The sequence below is a fragment of the Cryptotermes secundus genome, unplaced genomic scaffold (genome assembly GCF_002891405.2).
Source record: "Cryptotermes secundus unplaced genomic scaffold, Csec_1.0 scaffold619, whole genome shotgun sequence".
In the NCBI taxonomy this organism is placed as follows: domain Eukaryota; kingdom Metazoa; phylum Arthropoda; class Insecta; order Blattodea; family Kalotermitidae; genus Cryptotermes; species Cryptotermes secundus.
The window spans coordinates 179,015-206,961 of NW_019733327.1; the positions used below are offsets into that span (position 1 = coordinate 179,015).

At 39.7% G+C, this 27,947-nt stretch overlaps 1 protein-coding gene across 7 annotated transcripts; it reads right to left on the reverse strand.

Annotated features, from left to right (window-relative positions):
• On the reverse strand, positions 1–27,923 carry LOC111868022 (cytochrome P450 4C1). Of its 7 annotated transcripts, none has more exons than XR_004513394.1 (18): positions 27,821–27,923; positions 25,645–25,744; positions 24,925–25,111; positions 23,049–23,155; positions 21,338–21,428; positions 20,686–20,871; positions 20,504–20,573; positions 19,219–19,345; positions 17,718–17,799; positions 16,735–16,847; positions 15,854–15,922; positions 15,609–15,777; positions 7,446–7,596; positions 5,166–5,318; positions 3,752–3,894; positions 1,927–2,008; positions 966–1,067; positions 1–453 (listed from the first exon to the last, which is right to left on the reverse strand). XR_004513394.1 is itself a non-coding variant. In XM_023858360.2 (13 exons), exons 3-13 carry the CDS (start codon positions 25,097–25,099, stop codon positions 13,216–13,218), a joined length of 1,527 nt encoding a protein of 508 aa, XP_023714128.1. In that variant the 5' UTR covers positions 25,100–25,111; positions 25,645–25,744; positions 27,821–27,923; the 3' UTR covers positions 11,917–13,215. The 7 variants fall into 7 exon arrangements, 3 of the variants coding, with proteins under 3 accessions (XP_023714128.1, XP_023714129.1, XP_023714131.1); XR_004513395.1 differs by having other exon boundaries at positions 5,136–5,318; XR_004513396.1 differs by lacking the exon at positions 5,166–5,318.
• Between the last annotated feature and the right edge of the window lie 24 nt (positions 27,924–27,947).

A 27,947-nucleotide genomic window follows, 5' to 3' on the forward strand; every position in this document is an offset into this window, starting at 1 on the left:
TTTCGTCTTTTGGAAGGATACATGTCACAATGTTCAGTGGCCAATTTGCAGGCTTGAATGCGGCATGGATGGGGGGTGTACAAATATTGCTACTGCAATCAAGAAAGGCCACACATATAATTACTTCATGTCCGATTTAGTTCAGAGGGGGTTCATCTGACTCAGGGCCTATAAACAAGCAACTGCTCACTAGAAATTGTACTTTTCAGCTTACAAGTGCCAACAGGAGGCACAGGAGAACCTCTGTACTCATTTGAGTGTGACATGAGCTCTGTGGCCTTCCTTCCAGTACCTACAGGCACTATCAGCAGCTGCAAGCTGTGTCTTACTTAAAAATAGAGATGATATTCCAGACAGTAACAAACAATAAAAATATAAGTCCACACTAAATTTCATGGTTGGTGCCGATGTATTTCACGAAAAATTTGCAGTTTTGTTTTCAAGATGGTTGCCCTGTAAAAGAAAGAAAATGTAGTAATGCTCATGTTAAACTAGCAGATTTCACAAAAACCTCACAGCTGGTTTCTTTTTTAAAATTAAATTTCATATTCTGCATCAAAAACAGAAATTTTTAGTAAAACTTCAGCATACCAAGAAGGAAAGTCTTATTGATCAATCTATCATTAAAATGACACTTTAGTCTACATATGAGAAATTATAACAAGACAAGTGACATGCTCAGAGAGAAACAAATATTTACTTTGCAGCAGTATAATCACTAAATGACATTATCAACATTACTATATGGCGGCTCATCTACTTAGCCTTTAAGTTAAAGCTATGAATTACTGTTATTTGTAATGTCAAGATAAGACAAATTTTGAATTGAGTTGACTGGTTTCATCTAGTAATCTGTGTTCTCGTGTCTAAGTCTTTCAGGTAATGAATAGAATTACTTTTCCTTCGCTAGAAGTGGCTGTTCTTTTGAATGAATTGAATCAGTGGCGGACAAAAAGCATACTCACGTTTGTTTACTGTCACTAAGGACCATGAATTTCTTTCTGTTGCTGACGCGAGACGCTAAGCATTCCAAGTGGGGTGTCTGTTGAGCTCATCTGTTTCATCAACTTGAAACAAAATAAAAAATATGTCAAAATGAAAATTAATCTCACTGAGCCTGACACCTCAGATGGGGCAGGGTCTGTTTGCCACTAAACATGCTGAAGTGTTTGCAGCACCTGTCACAGATTATCCTAACAGCTGGCCAAATTTTAAGTTGGTCTGCTGCTTGAAGTCATCAATTTCCCCCAATTTCCAACCCACGGTCTCTGTCTATGTCTGCTAGCCTAATGACAACTGAACAAATATGCTGTGTGTTATATGAGCAGGCTCCATCTGACTTGCCGCAAAGTTCCTGTATTGCCTTCTGTCCCAAGACTGAAGCTACTGTGTATGTTTGTAGTCAGCAGAAAATGAACGCACAAGACGTGTGAATGGATATCTATCTGCTATATGGAATTATGGACATGTAATGATCAGGTGTTTTAAAATTATAAATTATAAATGAGGAAACTGCTGTGCTTCCATATTGTTGATGTTTGTAGTTACTGTGCAGTCCCTTCTATGCACATGAATGTATGAAGTGGCGGGTTGTTCTGCCTGTTGTGTTATGCTGTGTAACACAGTAGGCAGAGCAACCCGCCACTTTGTATATACATGCGCATATAAGGGACCACACAATAACTACGAACATCAACAATATGGAAGCACAGCAGTTTCCTCATTTATAATTTATAAATTTAAAACACCTGATGATGACCATATAGTTTGAAACATGTAGTGAATAACTTTCAGTAAGTTATATAAAAGGACGTGCTGCACATGAGACCGTGAAACCATCTGCTACTATATGAATTGCAGCAGGGTGCTACAATATAGTACTAGTTACAAATAACAGCGCATGACCAGGTCTGGACGGATACTCACTCCTTCTTGTTCATTCTTCTTCATTCGTTTCTCTGCTTTATTTCTGCCAGGTCTGTTTCCATGAAATTTATGAGACAGGTATCTGAAATTAGAAAGAGAGACAACATTAAAGTCACTGTATTTTAGGATCTTACAGAATGTGATCATGTTCCCAAGTAACACGTAACCTCCTTACAACATGAAATTCCAGTCAGAAATATGGGTACGATCCATATTTAGTTCAATCTGTTATTTTCTGAAATTATAAAAATACTGTAATGTGTCTTCAGTTCGAATCTTGTTGGTCACATGTGCAAGTCCAATCCCACTTCTGACACCAGTGTAACGTGTTTCGTTACTGAAGACGCCGATCGGATTGTTAATTGGTTTATTTAACAACCTATAAGTCTCGGCTACAATTAATTACAACACAGTTGCGGGGTTTCACAATTTATAACCCTATTCGCAAATCAAATCACGCTATTGTCAGTAGACTATACATTTCACAGTATGGGAGCTATACAAGTGTCACTGTGTTACACACTCCCAATTAATTCTCAGTTATCACAAAATGTCACTGATTATCACACTTTTGCTCGTTCACTGCTGACTGGAGAACTGTCTTCGGCCGCTGATACACTTTAACTAACTCCGACGGTTGTGCAGTTCCCTTATATAGCCGCAGTGCTTGCCTGTTACGTAATGAGTGCCTTGTCACAGTAGGAACCGGTGCCACGTCGCCGTGTTTGCGTATAGCCTAGCAACGCTGTTACCTCACGCCGTCTTACGTCACCGCGTGTTGCGCATTATGTCACCGTGCGGAGGGGGGTGACAGAGTGCTGACTCACCCACCACGTCACTGCTGGGGGGGGGGGTTCTCCATTGCACAACATGTCACAATATGTAACATTCTGTTTTCCAACACAACTTACTCATACAGCCAACAACCAAAAATGGGCATGCTACAGCCCATTAAAGTCATAGGGATTGAAATGATTAACGACAAATATTTTAATAAAAGTACAATGGGACAGTAATAATTTTGAGGTATGTTTCTTCCTAATTCACGCAACCTATCTGCAAAATGAACCATTCTGCCACATTCTATGCCTACACAACAAACTGTATCAAGTACAAAGTATTTACACACTCAAATGTCACAATACGTTGGCTACTTACAAACTGTGACATACAGAATGCGAGAAAAGGAAGTCAAAACAACACGTATATAACAAAATGTTCTACTGAAAGCATCTGAGGTGGAGACAATAATCTCACCCCCCCATGATAGGGTAATCATGATAGTGCTGGTCAGCAGAGGGACCCTACAATTTAACATGGGGGGGTATCCTTCGTATTCCCAAAGTTTTACCTCTGCTAGATGTGATGGCATCACCTGTGAGCAGAGAAATCTGTACACAGATGCGAGTGAGGCTCGAACTCAGAACCTTCTGAATGGGTATAACAGCTTACCCCAGGACCTTTTTCCTAAGGACCTACTTTAAGTGGCTCTAGTGTTGCTCCCAGCTCAGTTGTCATGTTAATATGGCTGCTGGTAGACAACTGTAAGAACATGTGAGTGGCACGATGACAATGCAGGGTTTCACATAAATGCATCAGTTGGTTCACACATTACAGTGAGGATAGCACACATGGATGATAAACACGGCAGTCCCATAATCTAGTCAGTTTCCACTGAAAAACTGCTTCCTCCTTGGAATTTCTTTCTTAAAATGGCAATTACTGCGGAAACATTTTCTGCTCTACAGAATGTACTACCACTGGACAGGCTACCCTCCACAGTGCGACCTATCTTAAAAACAGATATGCTGTTAGCTGTGCTAACCTGAAAGCCTCCTTGCATTAAGCACATGTCCATCATCATCTGTGTAGTAGAGTTTAACATCTGGTCTGTAGCCTTCCTCCTCTTCTTTGAAGTCTAAGGTCGGACCACTGTAGCGCTCGCGATGCTCAAGCTTTTCATCATCTCTGAAACAATAAAGCAATGCTGTATATTACATTCCTTAATTAGTCTTGCTTGCTTACTTCGTCCTGTCTTGACCATCGTGTACACCTCCCTAATACTCAAGCGGGTCAATCCTGACAGGCGAGACGAGACTTGCAATTCAGTTATAGAGGAGATGACAAAGTATTCAAAGCTCACATATTCTTTACCCTTGAAAATTTCCTACTCTACTCCATAATCTAAGCAAGTGGCCAATCCTCGTGCCCATGACAACTCTCTCCCCTAAGGCCTGCTGCGGAGAAGACTTTGACAGCTACAGGACAACTTAGGAGACTCAGTCTGCAGCCACCTGCTCACGCTGGTTTCTCGCTTGCAGACTTTTATACCCTGAAGATGGAGGCGATACATTCCTCCAAAACATAGGTTTACACAATATCTATACAGTGCCACATCCGAGAAGACGGCATTCTTCACGAGTGACATTCGTTACATACCAAGACACTATACAGAAAAAAAAAATGTGAAGTTATCCCTGTAACATACCATCGATGCTCCACATTTTCTAGACAATCAGGTCACAGATGGCGGGGAACAGGGAAAAAAAAAGTAAAGTTATCCCTGTAACAGAACATCGAGGCTCCATATTTTCTAGAAAATCGGCTCACAGATGGCACCTGCCAAACTAATTCTGAGTTTGACGATTAACATTCAATTCACTTTGCAATGAATTACAAGAACTATTGGTGTTTCATTTAGTCATGTTCTGAGCTATTTATTCATCCCTATTTCAATTTCACATGTAATTCCTAGTAGTGTTTCTACCCTTATGTCATGCACATGGCACAGGGAGAAAAAAGAAATAAAGGATGGAAAAAAAAAGACTGGATTTGAGATTCTTGTAAAGATTACGAAAGGCACCATCTTCTGGGAAGTAACACCCTGTAAGTCCACTGACATTCCTTCAAAATGCTTATGGACTTTACCACATTATACGGCATTTTATTCCAGAAGGTACCACTTGTCAAGAAGAAGAAGAAGAAAAAGGTTCTACCATCTCAACTGTCACACTCTTATTGTATAATGAGTGCTTTCATTTCTAGGATTTCTGTTGGATGTTTCTAGTTCAGTAATTTATAAATCCATTATCATGAAATTCAACTGTAATTAAAATATATTCTAATTCTGTTGCAGCTGCAGTAAATAACTGTAGATGGGCAATGAACTGTATCCAGTGTTGACACATGCTAAACCAAAGTGCCCTTACCAAATCTGCAGATGGTTATATGGCACTCACAAGAAGTTCCTGAGCGTCCTCATCCCTGTTGCCAGCTAGACCATATGTGGCGATGTCACCCAGGGTGCGGCAGAATTCTGCTGTAGCATTCAGCACAATGGAACCACCTTCCGTGTTTCCTTCTGAGTTTCTCTCCAGTACTGACTCTGCCACCTACAAACATCACAAATCACAAAGAGTTAAATTATGTAGCTATACAGCATTCTGGTTTGTAGTATCCATAAATGCAAATCTGTCCCTATGCTTAATTAGTAGGGACCAGATTTTAATGCAAATGCATATTTCTTTCTTGCAACCAGAAAGTATGCTCGTTTGGATATATGTATGAATTACTTCATTTCTTAAATTCTGGGCATGGTTTGATGGTGCATATAAATCCATATTTTGCCTGTTTTATGAATAAGCATCATATTTTTGAAGATCTCTGTTTATACTGCATATTTCCTTTTTAAAATGTTCATCATATATATTTTTTAATTCTATGTTCAAATTTTCAATCATGGTCATGTTTATACAATTTTTCTTTTCCGTATTAGAATGTGTTGCACATTTGACCCAACATTTCGTCATGATTCATGTTTCTGATGCAATACCCAGGACGGGACTTCCCCGATCCCTCTACTTGTAACTTGCCTCATCCACATACCATCAAAATGGCCATGAAGAGATTAGTCGGAAGCGTTCACATGTAGTCGCTATCAACATAATACTATTCAACCGATAAGGGACGTCACTTATTTATTTCCAAAGTCTCCATGATGTTCGTTACGCTTCTTCTTTTGAAGCTGGGGGCGATTCACATTAGCGGTGACTACTCTGTAGTTAAGTTTGTTTAGCTTTCTGTAGTCATGCCGAAAGTGAAAGTCAGAAAACTAAATTACAGCCATATCAGTGAGAGTTCGAAGGAGAGATGATAAGTGCGGATAATGAAATTCTTTATTGCCGAGCGTGTGAGAAAACAGTTGGTTGTCAAAAACGCTTTCAAGTGCTTCAGCATTTGAACACTAATATACACAAAGAGAATATTAAAATTAAATCCATGAAAAGTGCTCCTGTTCAAAAACTGTTTAGTGAATTTTCTAATAATAGTTTTTCACATTTTTCCTTTGATTTATGCTAAGCCTTTTTAGTGGCAGATATTCCGCTGTGGATACTAACCAATCCTACTCTGAGAAACTTCATAGAGAAGTATACACAGTGCGAAGTGCTGGCTGAATCTACTGTGCGCAAAAATTACGCGAAGCAGTGTTACGATCTTACAATTGAAAGCATTAGAGATAAGATTCAAGATAATTTTGTGTGGGTATCAATTGACGAAACACAAGATTGTGAGGGACGGTTTATTGCAAATTGTATAGTTTGATCCCTTAATAAGAATGAACAATCTACCCCATATTTTCTTGCGGTAGAGCAATTTGAAACCACAAATAGCTCCACAGTTTCCGAATTTTTTATCAATTCCATGGATTTACTATGGCCAAATGGCATTCAGCATGAGCGCGTATTGCTCTTTATGGCTGATGCCGCAAGTTATATGATGAAAGCCGGTACTGCTTTTAAAGTTATATTTCCAAATATTACACATTTGACTTGCCTTGCCCATGGGTTGCACCGTGTTGCAGAAACAATTCGTGCAAATTTTCCGCTTGTCGACAAGTTGGCGTCTTCTGTGAAGAAGGTATTTGTTAAAGTGCCATACAGAAAAGAAGCTTTTAAAGCAGTAGCACCGAGCATTCCATTTCCGCCAGAACCAATTTTAACGCACTGGGGCACGTGGCTGTGTGCAGCAAGTTATCATACCGAACATTTACTAACAGCTGGGAATGTCGTGAATACATTTGATCCCAAAAGTGCAGCATCAATTCAAATTGCCCAAGTTGTACCAAAAAACGCAGAACTAGAAACAAATCTTTCCTCTATATCTGCTCATTTCTCTCATCTTCCATCCGCCATTTCCTCACTGGAGGCAAGCAATAGCAATACTACTTTGTATCAGTCATTAAGTGTGTTCAAAACCACTGTTTCCAAATTGAATTCAGTTCCTGGAAGAGTTGAAATAGTAAAGGAAAAAGTACACAGCATTCTTTAAAAAAATCCAGGATATGAACAAATTTGTGAAATTGAAGAAATTTTAGCTGGTAAACATACTGAACTGCCAAGTAAAAAATCACTAACAGTGGAGCAAATATCGGCTTTTGTACACACGCCCCTAAGTTCCTGTGAGGTGGAAAGAAGTTCAGAAATGCTGGTCTACAAGAATGAATGTGGCCTTGCACATACCTGGAGTACAGGGACTCCTTGTAGATGGTGAACCACTCAAGAAGAGGTAAATGGACAGGAAGAAACTGCATGGCTGTTTGGTCACTCAGAAACTTGACATCCTTCATTCACTGGGAGGAGCCCTGCTTCACTGCTGCCACTCCAGCACTGTCTGCATACAGGAACAGTTAGTAAAACTTAACAGACTGTATGTTACAACTGGTCATAATTTCTGACTGTCACGAAGCACATTAAGGATCCAGGGTAGCGACAGGCTATGGGGCTGGACAACTGAGGGGTTGGAGTTTCAAGTCCCAGTAGGGTCAAGAATTTTCTATTCTCCATGTTCTCCAGACCGGTTCCAGGGTCCACCCAACCTCCAATCCAATGGGTACTGGGGGCTCTTTCCCCAGAGATAAAGTGGCCTGGGCTTAAAGCTGACCACTCACCTCCATCTAGTGCCAAGATCAAGAAAATGTGGATCTATACATCCACTCCCACCATACATGGCATAATGCTTAATTAGTTAAGCACAGGGACAACTCTGTTTGCTGATTCAAGACGATCCTGCCACACTGAATTTAGTACACATCATCTAATACACAAAACATCCTGTTCCTAGTTTTCACAGTTATAAGAAGCTGAGTACATCGATAAGTGTTGTCACTATAAATGAATTTATAAAACATCTCTGTAGTGAAGACTTGGCACTAGTATACAATGGCAATGACTGGATTCAAAGTTAAGTCTTGTCTGAACATTTAAGAATATTTGGAAAAAGAAAAGATGGTGATAGAGCGTTATCATCAGTTCTGTTGTGTATGCACCATTGGCTGTAAGTTTTTCCACGCTGCTAGTCTAGTTATGTTGTTATGTGGTTTGCGTGTGTAGATATTGCCAGTATGTATACAAATATTAACTTCAAAAACGCAAGATGCAGGTTTTATATTAAATTCCCTGCATATGTTAAACAAACCAAAGAATGTTCTCTTCTGAAAAGGCAGCCCAAGCAGTTCCTTATAATGGGCGTTATTACTTGGGCGAGGACCCTATTGAAAATGATTTTACTTAGACTGGCTGATTCTACTAACAGTTAAATTGTCAGTTTATTGTGTCCTTTACTTCGATCTTGATTTGTAGTGTTTGTTGCATGTGATACAGCTTTATCTTTCTGTTTGTACTTTTTATTGTTTTAATTATACGCACTGTTTTCAACCAGTGCTTCGTTTGCTTTGTCTCTCTCACCTTAGAATGTTACATGCTTGTTGCATTATTTCTTTCCTTGTATAACACTGACATGTCCTGTATCACAGTAAAGCGCTTACAGGACTAATAAATGAAATTAAATTATCCTACACTTGAGAAAACTGTTAAAATTGTCCTTAAATAAATCAACAACCTAACCTTCCATGCCTGATGCTGCTCTTGGAATTTCGTCACTGACCACGTGTTTAGCCAAATCTTATCTTCATAAGATCTGAAATCCTCATGACGAAGAAATTTAAGATTGTGATCACCTGGGATGTTCCTCTGCAATGCTGGTGTATACGCGCCTAACTATGCGGTGTCTCATGTCAGAATGCCATAATATTTGCCCTATTTTGATTTCCGAACTATTTGTTCAGGAGCTCGCTTACTACATAACTGGCTTATCTGCACACTATAAATAACACCAATGCCCATGAATACAGCATAAAAATACAAGAAATTACTATCACGGCTACGTTACGGTGCATAGTACACATATTCTTCCTTCCCAGCCATCTTGCGCACACACATTAGCCAATGATGACGCACTTCTGCTATCCACAGATAACACACCTGGTACCACGGTACTTTAGTCTGTGACAGGGCAAAGGCTAACGGATTACAGATTATCTTCAGCGCAGAGCCTTCCTACGTCATGGCTCTAAAGGCAGTCGCCCAGCTATTCAAGAAATCTCCCATCTTAACATAATGAGCATCTTTAAAATAGCCTACTACTGGTCCCTATTATAAGCCAGCATGAATACAGTCCACACCCTAATATCGGTCATGTAACATAAACTTTAATAATATATCTCCATCCATACCTAGGTCTCCCCAGTGCTTTCTTTCCTTAAAGTTTTCTCACCACTATTTTGTATTCATTCCTTACACTGCACATATGCTACATGATTTGCCACCCCCTTCTCCTGATTTTATGATATTTGATTACAAATACAGGTCAAAACATTTAGCAGCTATAAAGTTCATAATATTCACTTGTCAGAATATTATTATGTACCTTTATGCAGTCATCTGTTGTGTTTGTTAAAGTAAGAATATTCTCCTCAGTATTTTGTTCTCTCGCTATCTGATGCTAGAGAAATTGCAGAGGAGGTACAATATGTAAATTGCAACTGCTGTCTTCTGGGACGATATCACGTGGTCTGGTAGATAGGTATCAATAGTGCCTTTTTTCTAAAATCATGTTGGGTGGTTCACTCATGCTTGGTTAAAGTCTCAAGGTCATAAAATACAATGCACTGAAATGTGCAACTTTTGACAAATTTGGCAGTACACACCATTTGTGTTGCTCATACATATACCGACAACACGGATTAGCCTCCTGCCTCCATCTTCACTTTCACTGTTGTGCCATGAAAATGGAGACAGAAGGTTCCTTCAAAACGTTTATACCTACCTAATGAACTACAAGTCTTAACATCCCAGAAGACTGTAGTGTTCTTAGTGTCTGCCATGACACACTCAAACCTCACAGTTAAATTGAAAGAAAGATGTTATACTGCTGAAGGGCCAGATTGATAATGGTGTTTTGATTAACATTAATTTGGTATCAATTAAAATTTAATTTGCTTAATATAATAAAATTATATTAACTGAGGACTTGCCTCAAATATCTCCAGTATCATTATTTATATCATGGCCTCAGTTATGTTCACCAGCCTGTGTCTCAACTTAGTGAAAGAAATTACTTAAATTTGAACTTTTAACACAATGTTTTTCAAATAGCTCACTTAGTATTGTAACTGGCTGTGGCTGAACAAATGAGGTTCATTTCCTGGCAAGGTCAGGAGATTTTGCTTTTCTCCACTGCATCCAGACCAGCTCTAGGGCCTAAGCTGCTACCTATCCAATTGGTAATGGGGACTCTTATCACAGACATAAAGCAGCCATCTAGTGCCAAGGTAAATAATCCATGGACTAACAAAAGAATCACACAGCAGATTTAAATGTCCACATAAGAGTTAAGTTTATCTCACAAGATCTACAGTAACATGCCATCCTTTGTATTTTCATGCCTTCAAATCATCTGGCATTCTGGATCAGTATACAATACCCACCAATACAGTAATGGCAATCCCCATCTTTAGCAGTCATCAGGAGTCTGATCAGTTCTCCAGATCCAAGGAGTATGACCCTTACTTTTCTTGAAGTTTTATTAGATATAAATTACAGGGTCCATTTTCAGCATACTTCACATTACCCTTATGTGTAAAAAGCCAATGCATGCTGCTCTCTCCTTATGTTTCTTAGGGAATGATATGGGTAGGTGCAGAAGGTAACAGCATAAGTGGCACTGAGTATGCCTTAGTCAGTACCTCTAGAGAGCAGTACTACTAAGTGCATACTATTATTTCTGTAGTAAAACCAGCATTTAAAAATGGTGATAAACTCAATATTTCAAATCATAGGCCTATATCCCTATTAATTGCTTTCTCCAAGGTTTTTGAAAAAGTAATATATGCAAGACTGTATTAACATTTAAGTCAAAATGATATGCTCTTCAATGAACAGTATGGATTCAGGAGTAATTCTTCAACAGAATTGGGTTCTTTCAAATTAACAAATGAAATTTTATTAGCCATGACTAATAAAGTAACTGTGAGTGGTATATTCTGTGATCAGGAGAACACTTTCAATTGTGTAAACCATGATATATTATTATCGACACTGGGATTCTATGGGGTAGAAGGTAAATGTAACATATTAATTACCTCCTACTTAAAAGACATATCAGTGAGTGGTAATAGATAACAGAAAGACTCAGAACAATACTTCTTCTGGATAGGAGAGTCAAGCATGGAGTTTTACAAGGCTCAATTCTTGGTCCACTGTTTCTCCCTCTATATATCAATGATTTGCTTAAAATACCAACTAATAAAGCCAAAATCATTCTATATGCTGATGACACTAGTGTAATAGCATCTAATTCTAGCTCTCAAGATTTTAAAATTAATATAAAGTGTTTTTAGGCATAAATGAGTTGTTCAAAACAAACTTATTTGCATTAAATTAAAAAAGAACAACTCATTATATACAATTTAAGACTGAAAATTATTGGAAAATAATACAACAATAAGCTATAGAAATAAGTATATTAGTAAAACTTTAAGCACTAAGTTCCTTGGTCTCATATTTGATGAAACATTATCATGGAAATGTGATATTGACCAATTGGTAACTAAACTAAGTTCTGACTGTTATGCTGTTAGGATTATAAAGGATCTTATGTGAGAGAAAACTCTAAGGGTGATTTATTTCTCCTACATACATTCATTTATGACATATGGTATAATTTTCTGGGGTAATTCTCCCCATGGTATTAATATTTTCAAAATCCAAAAACATATAATCTGAATTAATGAATGCAAAAACTAGAGATTCTTGTAGGGAACTATTTATAGACATAAAGATCTTACCTCTACATTCACAATATATATTTTCTTTATCATTATTTGTTGTAAAAATAAAGACCAATATAAATCTCATCAAGAGATTCACAGTATTAATACTAGATATAGTATGAATTTACACCTACCAACATCAAGCAATGAAGTGAGACTATTTAAACTGGCCCTAAAAGATTTCTTCTTTCTAATTCATTTTATTCCTTAGACAAATATTATGATTATAATTTTAACTAATATAATTACTATACCTAATATTACTTATAATAACCACATACTTTAATTACAATTATATGTATTTGTGACTTTCTGTATTATGTATGCAAATATTTTGACTTTTTTTGATGATTTCCATATCCATGGTTTCTGTAACTGAGTTAGGATCTACAGAATGGAATAAATGATGATGAGTATCCCATCAAGACAGTATCTTAGTACAAATGTAACTGTCTTTCCAGAACTTGTCAAGTGGGTGATGCTAGATATATTTAACAAAGTTTATCTTTATAAACATAAAATATTTACCATGCAGATAAATTGTTTTCTCATAGACCTGACCTTATCCTTCCATGGAGATGCTGATAACTACAACAACTTTCCATCGAAATGTCAACAGGATTTATGCTGTTATACTAATTAGAATCAACAGCAGCATAATTATTAATTTTACAATGCACAAATGAAACCACCAACCCCATACAAATTTTCTGGTTAGTCTGACATTTTGACGACATTTCTTTCTTCACCATCAAGCAAGTCCATGGTCCAGTGATGACCTGGGGGCGCTTTCAAGTATGATAACAAATATTCTTGTGTTCTTTTCATTGCAATATTCATGCATAACAGAAACGCAGTGCTTCAGTTTGGTCTGCAAATATTCTCCCTTCTAAATTTAATGTATAAAAAGTGGGTTAGGTAACATGAATTAGAGTGGAGGATTGGAATCTCTTCCTGAATTGATCCCTTTATTAGTTCATCACTAACCTCATAGTTACTTGAGTCTGTTTGACCTAGTGTGAAATTTCCAACTTTTAATTGTGTATTATTCATTGTTGTTACTTAAGTTCACAAAGAAAGCTGGAAAATTATTACTAAACATGTTGCCTGGTAACCATTGCTTATCTGGCTTTGATGGTAAGTCTGATTCCATTCTCTGGTTTGAGCACCAGCTCAGCCAATAGGTTCACACTATCCCTGTTGTCAAGGGAATGCAGTCTGTAGTGACGCAGTATGTAGGACAAGACAGTCTTCTCCTCTAGCAGGGCAAACTTCTGACCTATGCAGTTCCTGGGACCAGCGCTGAAGGGGATGTAGGCATAGGGGTGTCTCTTTGCTACCCTCTCTGGCAGGAAGTTGTCAGGGTCGAACTTCTCGGGGTTGGGGAACTGATCCGGATTCCGATGAAGGAAGTAGATTTGTGTGAGGATTGTACATCCAGATGGGATATCGTAACCCGCTATAACATGCACATCAGATACTGCTATGATGAACTGGTACAAATGGGGAAGGAATCATTTTCAAATTGTATTAAGGCAAGGTTTCTCAAACTATCATTTGCAGTCCTCCAGGGCATCATGACCTACAACAACCAGGGCTCCAAAATTCTCAAGAATTATACACAGTATAGCTGTATCCATGCACAGTTTTGGCAAGTCAGTGAAGATTTATTTAGGTGCTTTTGAAAAACGCAGCTGCAGCTGGACAAACGTTTTGCTGTGAATTTTCTCGTGACTCTAGAGGAACATTCTGTAGCTTACTGTAAGTGTACAGAAGGTTCTGCTGCCACTGTACAGCCTGACAGGGAAGTGAAGCAATGTGCAAAACTGCAATATTGACAAACTGACAGAAATGGAGGGTTCCATAAATTGATATATTACCTAAGAGGGTCAAATTAACAAACAGTTTCAGAATGTATGCCTTATGCTATCATGCCAGCAATTTTAAAAGCTGAAACATGGTGAGTTAGTGGATATGGAGGTTGTGCTTCCAGAATGATGATCAGGTTCCTAACAGAACCTATCAACGGGGACAAACTAGAAATGCCTCTGTATGATTGTGTCAATATTAAAAGTAAATTCCTACCTTCACCTTAGCCAGACAGGCAGAGGCCAAATGATGAAGTACAATCAGCATTACTAATATCAAAGTCTGCCAATAGACAAGATCCTAAGCCAGTCCTAACCACCTCACATTGACTCAGCCTATTTCCCTAGATCCAGCTCAGAAATTCACTAACTCTATGGTAGCAGAACCCAAATATTCAACACCGTTAATATAACACCAAAGTCTACCACTGGTCATGATCCTGAGCCAGTACCATCCACCTCCCATCCTTACAGCCCATTTTCCTAAGATCCACCTTACTAATTAACTAAATCTGGTGGGGTAGATCATTGATGTTCAACACTGCTAATGACAGAGCCTGCCACTGAACAAGATCCTGTACCAGTTACAACCATTCCCTTCCTCATAACCTATTTCTGCAACATCAATCTTCCATTTACTTCTTCGATGTCCAGGCAGCTGTTTCCAAGGATCTCTATACCAAAATTCTTTATGTGTTCCTTATGTTCCTATCCTAACTAACTACCAACAAATGTAGGCCCCTAAAGGAATGCACTGTAAAAAAAAGGAATATTGCAGAATGGTGTAAAAATTTTAGCTACACTTTAGAAGGAACTGGACAGCTTCTAGCAATATTTATATAATATTAAATACAAAAGATTAGGATACGTTAGTAAGTAAGCAAGTAAGTAAGAAACTAAATCATAAATCATCATTCAGAACATATCTTACTAGATTACAAATTCACAGAATTATTTTATGAATGAAAACAAAAATATACATATATTTGCAGGGGAAGAAAAATGTGGGTTTTGAATAAGGCAGACTACCGATGTTCAGAAGCAGCAGAAATTAAATATCTTACATCATGGTTGGGTTTTAGAAAATTGGATTAATAAAGAAATAGAAATATAAGGAAAAGACTGCATGTCCAAAATATAGTACAGAATATTATGTGATGATCAGAACAACTGCAAGAAGTCATGTTATAAAAAACAAAGAAACAGACTATCAAAGCTGGCACTCACAAAAGAGACAGAGTTCATCCCATAGAGAGATGAAATAATTAATTTAGTGGATGAGATCTGATGGAACAGGGTTTTCATGAACCTAAACATGTAACTGCAAGTCACAGTGGCCATGTTGTCTATGAAGTACACCGTCTTCTACTGTCTGAACACAGGGATCTTGGGTTTCAATCTCACTCAGGGCATGGACATGTTCAACATTTTTTCTCAGGTTGTGTTATTCTTTGTAGGTAGAGATATTGTGACAGGCTGATCTCCCATTCAGGGAGGCCTATCAAATGTCTACAACCAAGATTTAAAATCCAGAACACAGAGACCTTCAATCACGTTAATCTGTAGTGCCATGGAAGAATAAGAAGAAATATACAGTACTTCAAGAAAGAGGAGGATGAATCATGTTTAATTATACAGTACATTACCTATCTTCACATCCTTGTTGAGTTTCCTAGCGACAGATGGAACACTGGGATACAATCTCAGGGACTCCTTGATGACCCTCTCAAGGTACTTCATTTCACTGAGGTCCTTCATGGTGACTGTACGGTCTGACCCCTGGAAGATGCTCTCCTGCTCCTGGTATGCCTTATCCTGTTGAGGATGCAAAGATTCTTAGGTATAAGCTATCAAAATACCCAAACAAACCCGCAAGACCATGAGAACTTACTTGAACATCGGGATGCAGTCCAAGAAGGAACAAGGCCCAGCACATTCCAGCACTTGTTGTGTCATGGCCCTGTGGTACAGAAAGGTAGGTCAGTATCAGACTTATTTCCTGCGCATTCCACACCTTCAAGAAGAATGAATAGATGTATCTGACATGAAGCATGACCTAATATGAATTAAGAGACTTCTTCCTGAACATCCAGGTTAGTAATAATTACTCAGGTCCTAGATATTATCCATGCATGAAACGAATGTACAGATGGTTGGCATGGTATATCAAGGATTAATTAAATCCTTCCCCTCTCACCTCTCAAAGAATTAGGTGTTAACTACATTTTCCTCAAACAGACTTCCAGTTTACCAAGTCTAAGAAACAACATCTGTCACTGGAATGAATGGCTGATGAGCTTCCATTAATGCCTCTCATTCAAAATTATACTTAGCAAAAGGACCCAACATTTAAGGGCCAAATCTGTGTTAGCCTGTGAAGAGGATATGGATGCTTACATGCATACCTCCACAGATTCTGAGAATTGCTACTTGCCGAGGATAGCTCTGCCAGCATCCCTTGTCCCTTGTGTCCTTATCATGGCCCTTGGTGAGGCAAAAGTTAAAGTTCTCTGTGATCAATTTAGAACCATATCAGGAAGATGTCTGCAGAAATGTAAATTAGCTTCATGCTCCATCCACTTTAATCCTGGGGAAACAGCCCCTGGTGATCTTTGGATAGGAGGCTGCCTGGGCCTCAGAACCAGTCTGGATGCTGTGAAGAATCAAATCCTGACTTCCCATTTGTCAAGCCCACAGCATAGCGACTATATTGACTGAGCTATCCTGGCTCCTACACTATGTATCCTACATATTTCTAAGAGATTTCTGAACCTCAAACATGAATGTGTCCACTTCCTCTCTCAGTTCCTCATCTGTCAACCTGATGCCATCATTTGAGGCCTCCAGCAACAGATCCAAGAAGGCCTTCCTCCTCTTCCTGCCACCTGCAGAAGTGAAAGCAGTGCAAGCTATGAATCTTTACAAACTGCTGAACATGTGTCTCTGCCATATACGTCACAATATACAATGCAAATACACAAGAACTGTTACTCCGTACATGTACACTACTTCCCTAATTGTTTATATGTCCACAGACACCCAACATGAAAACTGAACACTAATTGAAGCCTTTGCCATGCCCTACCTCAGGCAGTTAAAGACAAAGTTGTCCCTGTGCTTAATTAATTAAGCATTATGCCATGGAGACAAACAGGAGAGTGTCCCACACCTGCTGCCTTATCCTTGGGGAAACAGCACCCAGTACCCACTGGACACAGGCTGGGTGGACCCCAGAGCGAATATGGACACTGTAGAGAAGATAAAAATCTTGCCCTTCCAGGAATCAAACCATAGACATCCAGCCCATTGGCTGTTTTTATATGTCCTGCATGTTATGTGACGGTCAGCAGGTTAGTACAGAGCAGTTGCAGTGGTAGTTATTCCCATTGAGAAGTGTATGGCAAGTAGAATTCTTGAGTCACTGGTAAACTCATCCAACATTTGTTAACCCCTGAGTATTTATTAATGATTTATTCAACAACCTGTCAGTAATGCCAACTGTAAGGCGTGAATGGCGGAGTGATTTTTAAGGAACGAACTGGAAAGGCTCTGGGAAGGAGTGGCTGTCTTAACATGAGGTACAATCCCGGTACTTCACTGAAGGGACTGAGGAAGACTATGAAAAACTTTAGTCAGGATAGATATACTGCAGGAAGAGGTTTGTAACATGGGCACTCCCAGATGAAACACAGGAGTGGTACCCCTCAGTAAGTCTGAAGTTGCAGATCGGAAGATTCTGTTGCTAGTTCACTCACTTATGGAAATATCCTCTTCAGTTTGTGGGAAGGACGGTTTGCTGGACACGTTGCTAAGTAATGCCTTGCGCTCTTGGATCACCTGAAACATTATACAGCCCAGTAATTACAGTCTTCATATGGTGCCTAATAATATTTATGAACGACAGTAACAAATCAAAATTTGATCCAGGAGGAAGTCAAGAAAACAGTGAATTCGGGTAATTCTTGCTACCATTCAAACCAGAATCTTTTGTCTCTTCGTCTTCTGTCTAAAAACGTAAAAATCTGAATATACGAAACTATGATTTTTCCTCTGGTTTTTATGGGTGTGAAACATGGTCTCTGATATTAAGGGAGGAACACAGACTGGGGGTGTTTGAGGATAGGGTTCTGAGTAGAATATTTGGGATGAAGAGAGACGAATTGATAGAGGTTGGAGAAAACTTCACAGAGAGGAGCTTCATAACTTGTATTCTTTGCCAAGTATAATCAAAATGATCAAGAAAAGGAGCATGAGATGAGTAGGGCATGTACCACACATTGAGTAGAAATGAAATGCATATAGGATTTTGGTGGTAAAGCCAGAAGGAAAGAAAGCACTAGAAAGACCTAGACATAGGTGGGGGGATAATATTAAAATGAATCTTAGATAGATAAGATGGGGTAGAAAGGACTGAAATCATCTGGCTCATGGTAGGGACCAGTAGAGAGAGGGCTGTTGTAAACATAGTAATGAACCTTCGGTTTCCATAAACTGCTTAGAAATTCTTGAGTAGCGACTGGCAGCTTCTCAGTATTGAATGGGATATAACTGATGAATCAAAAGGGATTCAGAAGGAAGCAGTAGGGGCATAACCAGTGTACTATCCTGGAAACTTGCCTCAAGGAACTGAGGAAAATCACATAAAACATCAGTCATGATGACCAGTGTCCCAGCCATGATGTGAGATGAGCATGTCCCATATACAAAATTTAGACTGTTAACACTTCAGCAACCCGTTTAGTTCCAGTTTGTAGGATAAGTGTGAATGATGGACTGCAAAATATGTGGAAGGGTAAGGTTGTGGCGTAATTTGAGGTACTATCCCAGAATTGGTCCAGAGAGACATCTAAATCCTTTCCAATTCATCATTTACTCTCCGCCTATTGCTATACTGCTGCAGTATGAGCTACTGGCAACACTGTTAAATAAACCATACATAAACAAATCACAGATGTATGCATTCTTAAGCTTGGCACTAGATGGAAATGAGTGGTCAGCTTCACACCCTGGTCACCTAACTCTGGGGAAGAAAGCCCCCAGTATCCACTCAACAGGAGACTGGGTAGGGCATATGACATATGAAGATTTTAGTCTTCTGCTATGTAGTGGTGTGTAATTTAGTACATAAGTACTGGCGTTTCATAGGAATGTGCTTCATCCATCTTCATGGTAGATGAATACCTAATTCTGTCTCAAATCTTACAGAAATAAGTTATTATTTATAGGAAAGATAATGAGGCATCTTAATTACTTCACCTTGTTGGTAAATCCATGAAGCACACCAAGACACTGGTCACTTCTTTTTCCTAAAGCCGACAGCCTGAAGATGAAGTCATAATGCAGCCACGGCCGAAATATGCGGTTCACTATGATCTCACTCAAGCTGCAATATGGAAGTTGAGGCATACTTTGGCCATTCTTGCATTCAATTTTGCCTGCTTCATAGGACTCACTACATAACTAAGTAACTAAATGATCTGAGAAAGATATACGCCAATGCCTTATATATTATACCAATATTCTGTCAGACAATGGCAATTTTTCTGAGGTATATCTGATACACACAGCACTCTGGGAGTTCACGGTACTCCCGTTCTCAGACGACTGGTTACCATTATACAGGTAAAGGTAAAGTTGTCCATGTTTAATTAATTAAGACATTATGTGGGGAATCCTTAACCTCAGCAGCAGATGGAGGAAATTGGCTGGCTTCACACCCTGGCCACATCACCCCAAGAGAAAGAGACTCCAGTATAGACTGGTTAGGAGGCTGGCTGCACCCCAGAGCCAGCCTGGATGCTGCAGAGAGGCTAACATTAAACAGAGAAATTTAAAAAATATTTTATTTCAACATCATTTTGACATTAGTGGTGACAGTTGGAATCAACCCTGGAACCTACTGCATACTAGGCTAGTAGTCTAGGTGTTATCTCACTAGCATAATTTTTTAAAGGTCATAGGGTTACTCTGAATAATCTCTCTACATAATAAAACTGTTCTGCTGACACAGTGTGAGGTTATGCTAACACAGTGGGCCACCAGAGCACAGCATGTGTTTGCACACAGTAGTACCAATATGATCAATCAATAATAACTTCTCTGTCATTATTTTCAAGAAAAAGACTTACTCAGAAGCACTTCCTAAACCTCTATACTGTATTTTTTTTAAGTACTGTGTGTTATTATACAAGTACATGTATCAAAGGGTTGATGATAATTTTACACATTTAAACACAACTGCACAACAAACAGCTCACAAAATGCACATTACTTAAAGAGGCTGAGGCTTCACTCTCAAATAGGGGGGCCTAAAATTAAATATGTTATAGGTCCTTAACTTCTGACATTACAGTCTTTAAAAAAATGCCACTGTTGTGCCCTGGCACTCAAAAAAGCATCTGGGTGTTGCCCTGATTCATCAACGGCCCTGCTCAAATTTAAGCTCTATTTTTGAGAAGCAACATTTCAGACTCATAAACAGTACAGTCAGTAGCACAGGGCAGCAGTAGTGAAAGGATGAGTATCCAGTAGATGAACTCACTCATAGACAGCCTTGACATAGTCCGAACCTCTCTCATCTTGAGCATGTGTTGATGTACCCATTGCAGTCTCTGCAACATCAAGACACAGTCAAGTAATGACTGTTAGGCAAGTTTCAACTCACATTTATGTGTAAAAATGTATGATGCATATTCTTGTAAAATAAAAGGTGCCTATGCTTACCACAGATAATGTCCAGGGCACACTTGGTGATGTACGGATATATGTTGAAGCCCTGGGATCCAACTTCCTTCTGCAACTTGCTGACCAGGATCTCACTCTTGTCTGAGAACACTTCCACAAAGCTGTCCAGGATACTGAAGTGGAATGTTGGTGTTATCATCTTCCTGTGTGTATGCCATTTCTGACCTATGGTTGCCAATAAGCATCAGACATAGTCGCTGAGGAACTAAGATGTTGAGGTAAACTCAGGCAGAATATAGTTTTAGTGCAATAATTTGGCTTCTATCTGCCTGAGTTATGGAATGATCTAGTTACAAATAAATGGTGAAAGAATAATTTGTGGAAGCTTTATCATATCTGTCACACATGTAGAAACAAGTATATAATTGGGCACTGGGTTCCAGACTCACAGATGTGACTGTCAAGAGTACTGGGATGTGACAGTCTCACATATGTTCAATGAAGTTTCACAGGAACATACTGCCTCTATCTTCAGTGTCAAAGTTATGCTAAGCAGACAATGAGAATGAAGCAAGCACCAACTCTTATCTTTAAAACATTAAGAAATTTTTTATGTGGAGTTTGTCATTTTTTTTATATCTTTTTTATGTACCCTGTCTACAGGGAGATGGAATAGGACAGTCCTGTGTACCTGTGGAAGTGAGCAGACCAGTTCCAAGCCAGGGATGGAGTAACCTGTAAAAATGACCTTTCTCCAGGTGGTCACTGCTCTTCAGAATCACCTGAAACAGATAATAGAATCAGATCACCTGCTATTCATACAGATCCTGTTGTGTAGCCTGATTATTTAGCACCAAGGAGGAAACTAATTAACTAACTAACCTTACAGAAGAGTCCTTAATGAGACCTGAGTAACAGTTCTTTCTTGGGGGGCATTATTTTATGAATATGCAGTGTCAAATGACAGGATGATGAATGAATGAGGGAGTAGAAAGGATAGGAAATGACTGTGGCTAAATCCAATGGGCTATCCTAGCATTCACTCAGACAAAATGAGGGAACCCACGCCAGATCTCAGTCACAACAGCTGATGTTCAGCCCAAGATTTCAACCAAGCACCTTCCAAATATAAGTCACTCCTACACAACCCAATCGATGACTTCTGTTAGTATCAGTTTCTTGTGAGGCTAACAGTCACTCACCTACTCAAGAAATTCTCAGTATTTTATGTGCACCTGAAAGTTCATTATCCCATTTACAACAGTACACAATTTGTCTTTATCCTGAGTCAAATTAATCCTGCCTTCTCCTTCCCATTACATGTTTAAGACCAATTTTAATATTATCCTCTAATCTACATGCAGATTTTATAATCAGTTTCTTTCCTTCTGATTTTCCTACCGTATTCTATATGCATTTCTCTTCTCCCCCATACATGCTACATTCCTCACCCATCTCACCCTTCTTGATTTCCTAATAACATGAGGACAGGAGTACAAATTATGAAGCTCCTTGGTACTTCATACATGAAAGTGTAAACTGTGAAGATAGGCTGGAGTGAAAGGGAGAAACAAGCAATGTGATTAAGAAGAATTAAAGAAGCAAATAAGAGGAGAATGAGGAAAAGAAATAAAGAAACAGAAGGATAACATAAAGAAAGATATATACAAAAATAATAAATATACAAAGGCAAAGCTATCCCTGTGCTTAATTAAGCACCAGGCCATGAGGATGTATGGGAGAATGACAGTGTAACTCCACAAAATCTTAACACCTCACAACTGGATGGAGGTGAGCCATTAGCATGACGCTCCTGCCACTTTATTGTCTGGGAAAGTGCCCCCAGTGCCTGGCCCCCAGAGCCAGTCTGCATGCTCTGGAGAAGAAAAGAATCACCTGTCCATGGAGGCAATTGGACCCAGACTTCCACAGCAAAGTTACTATACTATCAGAGCTACACTGGCTCAGTAGATAATATGAGGAAGAAGTTGAGAAAAAAAGGACTGCAGTGACATGCTGCAAGACCAGAGGTTACCATGTGGTGAGCGTCCTCTGGGATGTAATGCTGTGCGTTCTCTATTTGAAGTTGCTGTCAGTGCTTCACATCATACAGCATCGGATATTATGGCAACAAATTAAGATTTTGTAGATGTGGAAGGAAGGGGTCTTGGCCTATCTCATATACTACAAAAGTGTCTACCAAGACTGAGGAAAATCAAGCCCATGTTCTGGCTGAGATTCATACTGAACACCTTCCAAATACGTACTTGGTTTTGTCAATAGTCTGACAGGCATAGACACTGCCTCCATCTTCAGGGTACAAAACGTTGGTATCTGTCTATAGAGGTACATGGTATCACATTCCAAAATCAGTATTCTTTAGTGACCACACTGTTCCTCACCTCGACGTCTTCTGGCCGTAGAAGGTGTATATTTGGCACACTTCCATTCCAAGAGCGGAAGATTGGCCTGAAGGTGTTATGGTTTTCTGTGATATACTTGAATGTCTCTGTTAACAGGAGAACACTTGTTTAGGGGAGATTGCATGCCTGTTCTGTTATAACATAGGCAGGACTGAATTCAAGGCAGAGAGTGCCTATACTTTTTTCATGTTCTGAGATGCTCTGTGAGACTCATTTTAAAGATGGTGAAGTCAAACATAACGAACTGTTAATAAAAATTAACAAAACTTGAATATTTTTTGTTACTGTCTCATTTGAAGAGTATAATTTCAGTTCAATAATATATAAAATATTATCATCACAGGAACACTTTAAAGGAGAAATTTAGAAGTATCTTTGTTAAAAGTTGTACATACATCAGACTATAAAAACTTGTGGCTTGTTTAGTTTTTATTTTCTTGTTTGACGTGGAAGAATCGTCATCTTTTATTATCTACATTTCAAAGCATATAACTGCCCTTATGTGAATGGTGAGAATGGCATCATAATATGATCCAAGGCCATTTCTTTAAATCTGGAAGTGCGTTCTGAACTGCCCCCAGACTTATGCTTTTAGCATGACACCCATGGACATAAGAACATCAGTTTGGATGAACTGTCAGTCTTCCTGCTTTTATACCAAACTAATTTTATGAGCTGTTGTCTTACTTCCGATAACAAGATTGGAAAGAAGATTATAGTCTTCTGGGATATGTAGTGTGTAGCCTGGCAGGGTGTAGGACACTTCCAGTGTTTTTTTTAAATATACAGTAAATCCTCGTTAATCCGGATTGATAGCTAAGGTCATCCAGATTAGCAAAGAAAAAGGTAGCCCTAAGAGACAAAAAACTTACAACACAAATGTATGGAGAATTTAATGATATAAGTAATGCTGATAAAAATAAATAAAAGATTATTATGAAAGATGTAAAATTGTCCCTTTGCTTAATTAAGCACTAAGCCATGAAGGTGTATGGGGGAGCTGAGTAGAGATTACATTTTCTTGACCTTGGTATTAGTTGGATGTGAGTGGTCAGTTTCACACCCAGGCCAGTTCACCACGGAGGAAAGAGCCCCCAGTACCCATAGGATAAGAGGCTGGTTGGGCCCCAGAGCTGGTCCAATGATTCAGTGTTTTTATTTGTTATCTTAAAAACCAGGACGATGGATAAAGTCCAAAATCCCAACATATCAATACATTTATTCATCGATAGAAGGCCCAGAAGCTGTACTTGCTTTTGAACGTAATAATGCAACCGTCAAGTTTTGTCTGAATAGACAAGGGACTCATCTGCCTTCCTAAATGCCATGTGTCTTTTGATGCATGTACTCAACTGTGAACAGCATTTTTCTATTTTGATTCAGATTATCTGACATCTGGGTCAACTGTAACCAGACTAGCAAGAGTTTACCATACCGTCCCCACCTTCAAAGCATCTCACATCTCAGAAGACAGTAAGTAATCTTTATAATTATTGTTATGAGGACCTCCAGTCTCACAAGACTGATAAGTGTATGTGTACTATATTGTGAAATGTCTATGTACTATACTTCTGAATGCATTCCATAGCACAGCAGTCAACATTCCCAAAGCCCTTCTTTACATTTTGTTAAAGTTTACTTATGGCCTTACTAAAGTCAACCTGATAATGGATCACCTACGGATCTGAGTCCTTGCTGAGAAGCCTACCAGTTGTTCAGCCACTCAAGAAACTCCACAGTACCGCTGCAAGAATAATTTGACACACTGCACAGTAATATGCAGTTGCAGGGGTAGGCGTTGACATAACAATGAGTGTTCTGCTAGGGATAGACTTCTGGCACAAAATCTACTTACCATTTCTCTTAATAAACAAAAACGGCAATGCTGTGCCGAATATGGGATACTGTGTTGGTCCATGCAGCTTGTTAACCAGCCTGGCAATCTTTGCCTTCCTCTTGTCAGCAGGCAGAAGGAAAAGAACAGCTATGATGAACAGGGCTGCTCCTAGCAGGAGCGTGACTGCCTCCATGGTAATCTGTGCCTGGGATGAGACAAAACAAAAGATGCCATGTATATTCTGATCGGTATTATAACCCTAAAGGTATGTAACCCCAAGGACTGTTGTCAGTAATTCGGATTACATATCAAAAGCAGAAAAACTATGACTTGCGAGCCATATGCAGCTCTTTTGAACCATTAGTGTGGGTTGTGGAAAGAAAAACGTTAGGTGAAGAATGTGAGACGTCTAGGTTCTCACATTTTCTAGACAATCGGCTCACAGATGACAGTGAGTATGTCAGCCATATACGCCGACCGCCCTTTACCCCCAGGAAGATTCCTGGTACTCATTTCTGTTAGAGGCTGAGTCGTACCCAGGGCCATGATGTGTCTGGAAGAATCACGTAAATTGAAAAATCCAGTGACCTCATCGGGAATTGAACCCGCAACCTTCCGGCCTGTAACATAGTGGCTCAACAAACTACGCTACCGCGTTCACCACAAAACCATTAGTCAATCCCTTATTTAGACAAGGATTCAATACATGAAAAAATCCCCCGTAAAAGAAGTCTGTACCTGAACACCTGCGCTGTCCAATCCACGGCGGTCTGCGTTTCTCTCACTTCTGGAACTTACCAAAGGCTGTTCCGATGTTCAGCAAGTTTCGTCACTCCTGCTGCATGGTAAGGGAAGGTGCAGGTTAGCACAGAGGTAACGCGATTTCCTCGTATTCAGGAGTTGACTGGTTCAGATATTTAACTTTTTTTCAGTACATTTAATCAGGCCACGACGCCTCAGGCCGGACACACGCATGCGCGTCCCTCTGTAACGTAACAGTACTTCGACTCGTACGTTAGAGCGTATAGTTTCGTAAGAGAGGGTCGCATATTCGTGATCCACCAGATGTTCGCAGCTGATGGTCGAACATGCGCTCACAAGCAGTTACTGCAGCTTTCATACTCATGCATCACATTTTGTCGCAGATTAAGAAACGAAGGAAGCAGTGGGAAACGCAGTTGTGTAGAACTGTGTACAGCGGTTCGAGTTTGTTAGCGCACCTCACGTTCCCAGAAATTAGTGCTAAAGGTAAAGGCAAAGATATCCCTGTATCAGGCCGTGGAGACCCATAGGGTTGTGAGGCGTCCAGGCTCCCACGTCTAGACAATCGGCTCACAGATGACGGTGAGGTTGTTAGCCTTACGCGCCGGCCGCCCCTTACCTCCAGGAAGAATCCTGGCACTCCCTTCTGTTAAGGGCTGAGTCGATCCAGTTCCGAATGGAAGGATTAGGTCAACTGAAACATTCAATTACGTCATCGGGAATCGAACCCGCGACTTTCCGGCTTGTATCATAGTGCCTCAACCAACTACGGTACCGCGTAGTGGACAACAGAAAAATGTTACTCGTATGTCACCAGCAAATTTTGAATTCCTGATTAATTTAAACGTCCGAAATGCGAACACGGATATCACATACAGAACAGCTGTTCCCAGTTAAAGTGAGGCTGCAAGTTACACTGCGGGGTTTGGCTACGTGCGATTAGCTCACCAGTCTGCAGCACCCTTTCAAATTTCTGAAACAAGCAATCGGCCGGATTATTGCAGTAGCCCGCAGCCTTCGATAACTCTTCCCGATCTTCACAATTAGTGGGTTTATTGTACTACTGGGGATATGTTGGATCCCAGAGCAGGGGCTTAGCTTTGAACAGTTCTATGAAAGTTAACATACTTCGTTATTCCACTCTATTCAAAATTACAACACACACACACAAAAAGGGGAACATGAAAAATAGAGTGGGAGACATAACAAGGACCCCACCACGAACAGTTGTCAACTGGCGAAATAGCGCACAAACACGTACATTACTTATTTACTTACTTACTTTTTTTATTGCTAGTGGAGTGGGACTAAGTCCCTTGTACTGCGGCCACTTCTGGCCTATTGCACCAGCCCCAGATGATAGGTGAGGGTGATTGTGGAGCAATTGGTGGGATGAAGATTGGCAGGGGAAACCGAAGTACTCGGAGAAAACCTGCCCCAGCGTCACTTTGTCCACCACAAATCCCACTTCACCAGACCCGGGATAGAACCCGGGCCGCCGCCATGGGAAGCCAGCGACTAACCGCTTGAGCTATGGCGTGACCCTATTTACTTACTTATGGAGCTGAACCCTTCTCGAGGAGAAGCCAAATCTGCAGCTACTCAAGACTCTCCCAGCATTTTATGGAACCAGAAGGTTCATTACCGTGTTCACAAGAGCCCTCCACTGGTCCCTATCCTGAGCCACATCAGTCCAATCCATACCATCGCCTCCTATCTCTCTAGGATCCATTTTAATATTGTCCACCCACCTACGCCTTGGTCTTTCCAGTGATCTCTTTCCTTCTGGCTTTCCCACCAATACCCTATATGCATTCCTTCTCTTCCCCCATTCTTGCTACATGCCCTGCCCACCTCATTCTCCTTGACTTGATCATTTTAATTGCACAAACACGTACATATGTGCTCTAATTATACAATGTAACATCTTTTGATGCTCGCTGCAAAACAGACATTTGTGTATGCCGCGCCGCGAACCGAACCAAGTGCAAATGATACAGTAACACCGTACAGACTTGTTATACCATGACAGAACGCTTAAATGTTTATCCGGCTTCACAAAAAAAAAAACTATTATCTCCTCTTATCTACCATTGTGCCATATCTCTCCACAACTTAGCAAACAAGCGTTAATTTTATAGGATGGAGTTACCTGAGGGTTTGTTTACTTCCAACGACAACATAACACAACGAACTGCACTAGTCTGACCAGATCCCCGCTTATGTATCTGTGACGCAGCTCCTTTATTGTGCTGTTTCATGGTGATCTTCCAGTCTGC

What these genes read in the sequence shown, in the direction of transcription:
- LOC111868022 (XM_023858360.2), bottom strand. Translation starts at nt 25,099, where the DNA reads ATGGAGGCAGTCACGCTCCTGCTAGGAGCAGCCCTGTTCATCATAGCT. An exon ending in TACGGCCAGAAGACGTCGAG is followed by an intron (nt 21,429 to 23,048) that starts GTGAGGAACAGT and finishes TATCTGTTTCAG; the next exon opens with GTGATTCTGAAGAGCAGTGA. An exon ending in TATGTCAAGGCTGTCTATGA is followed by an intron (nt 19,346 to 20,503) that starts GTGAGTTCATCT and finishes TCCATATTGCAG; the next exon opens with CTTGAGTGAGATCATAGTGA.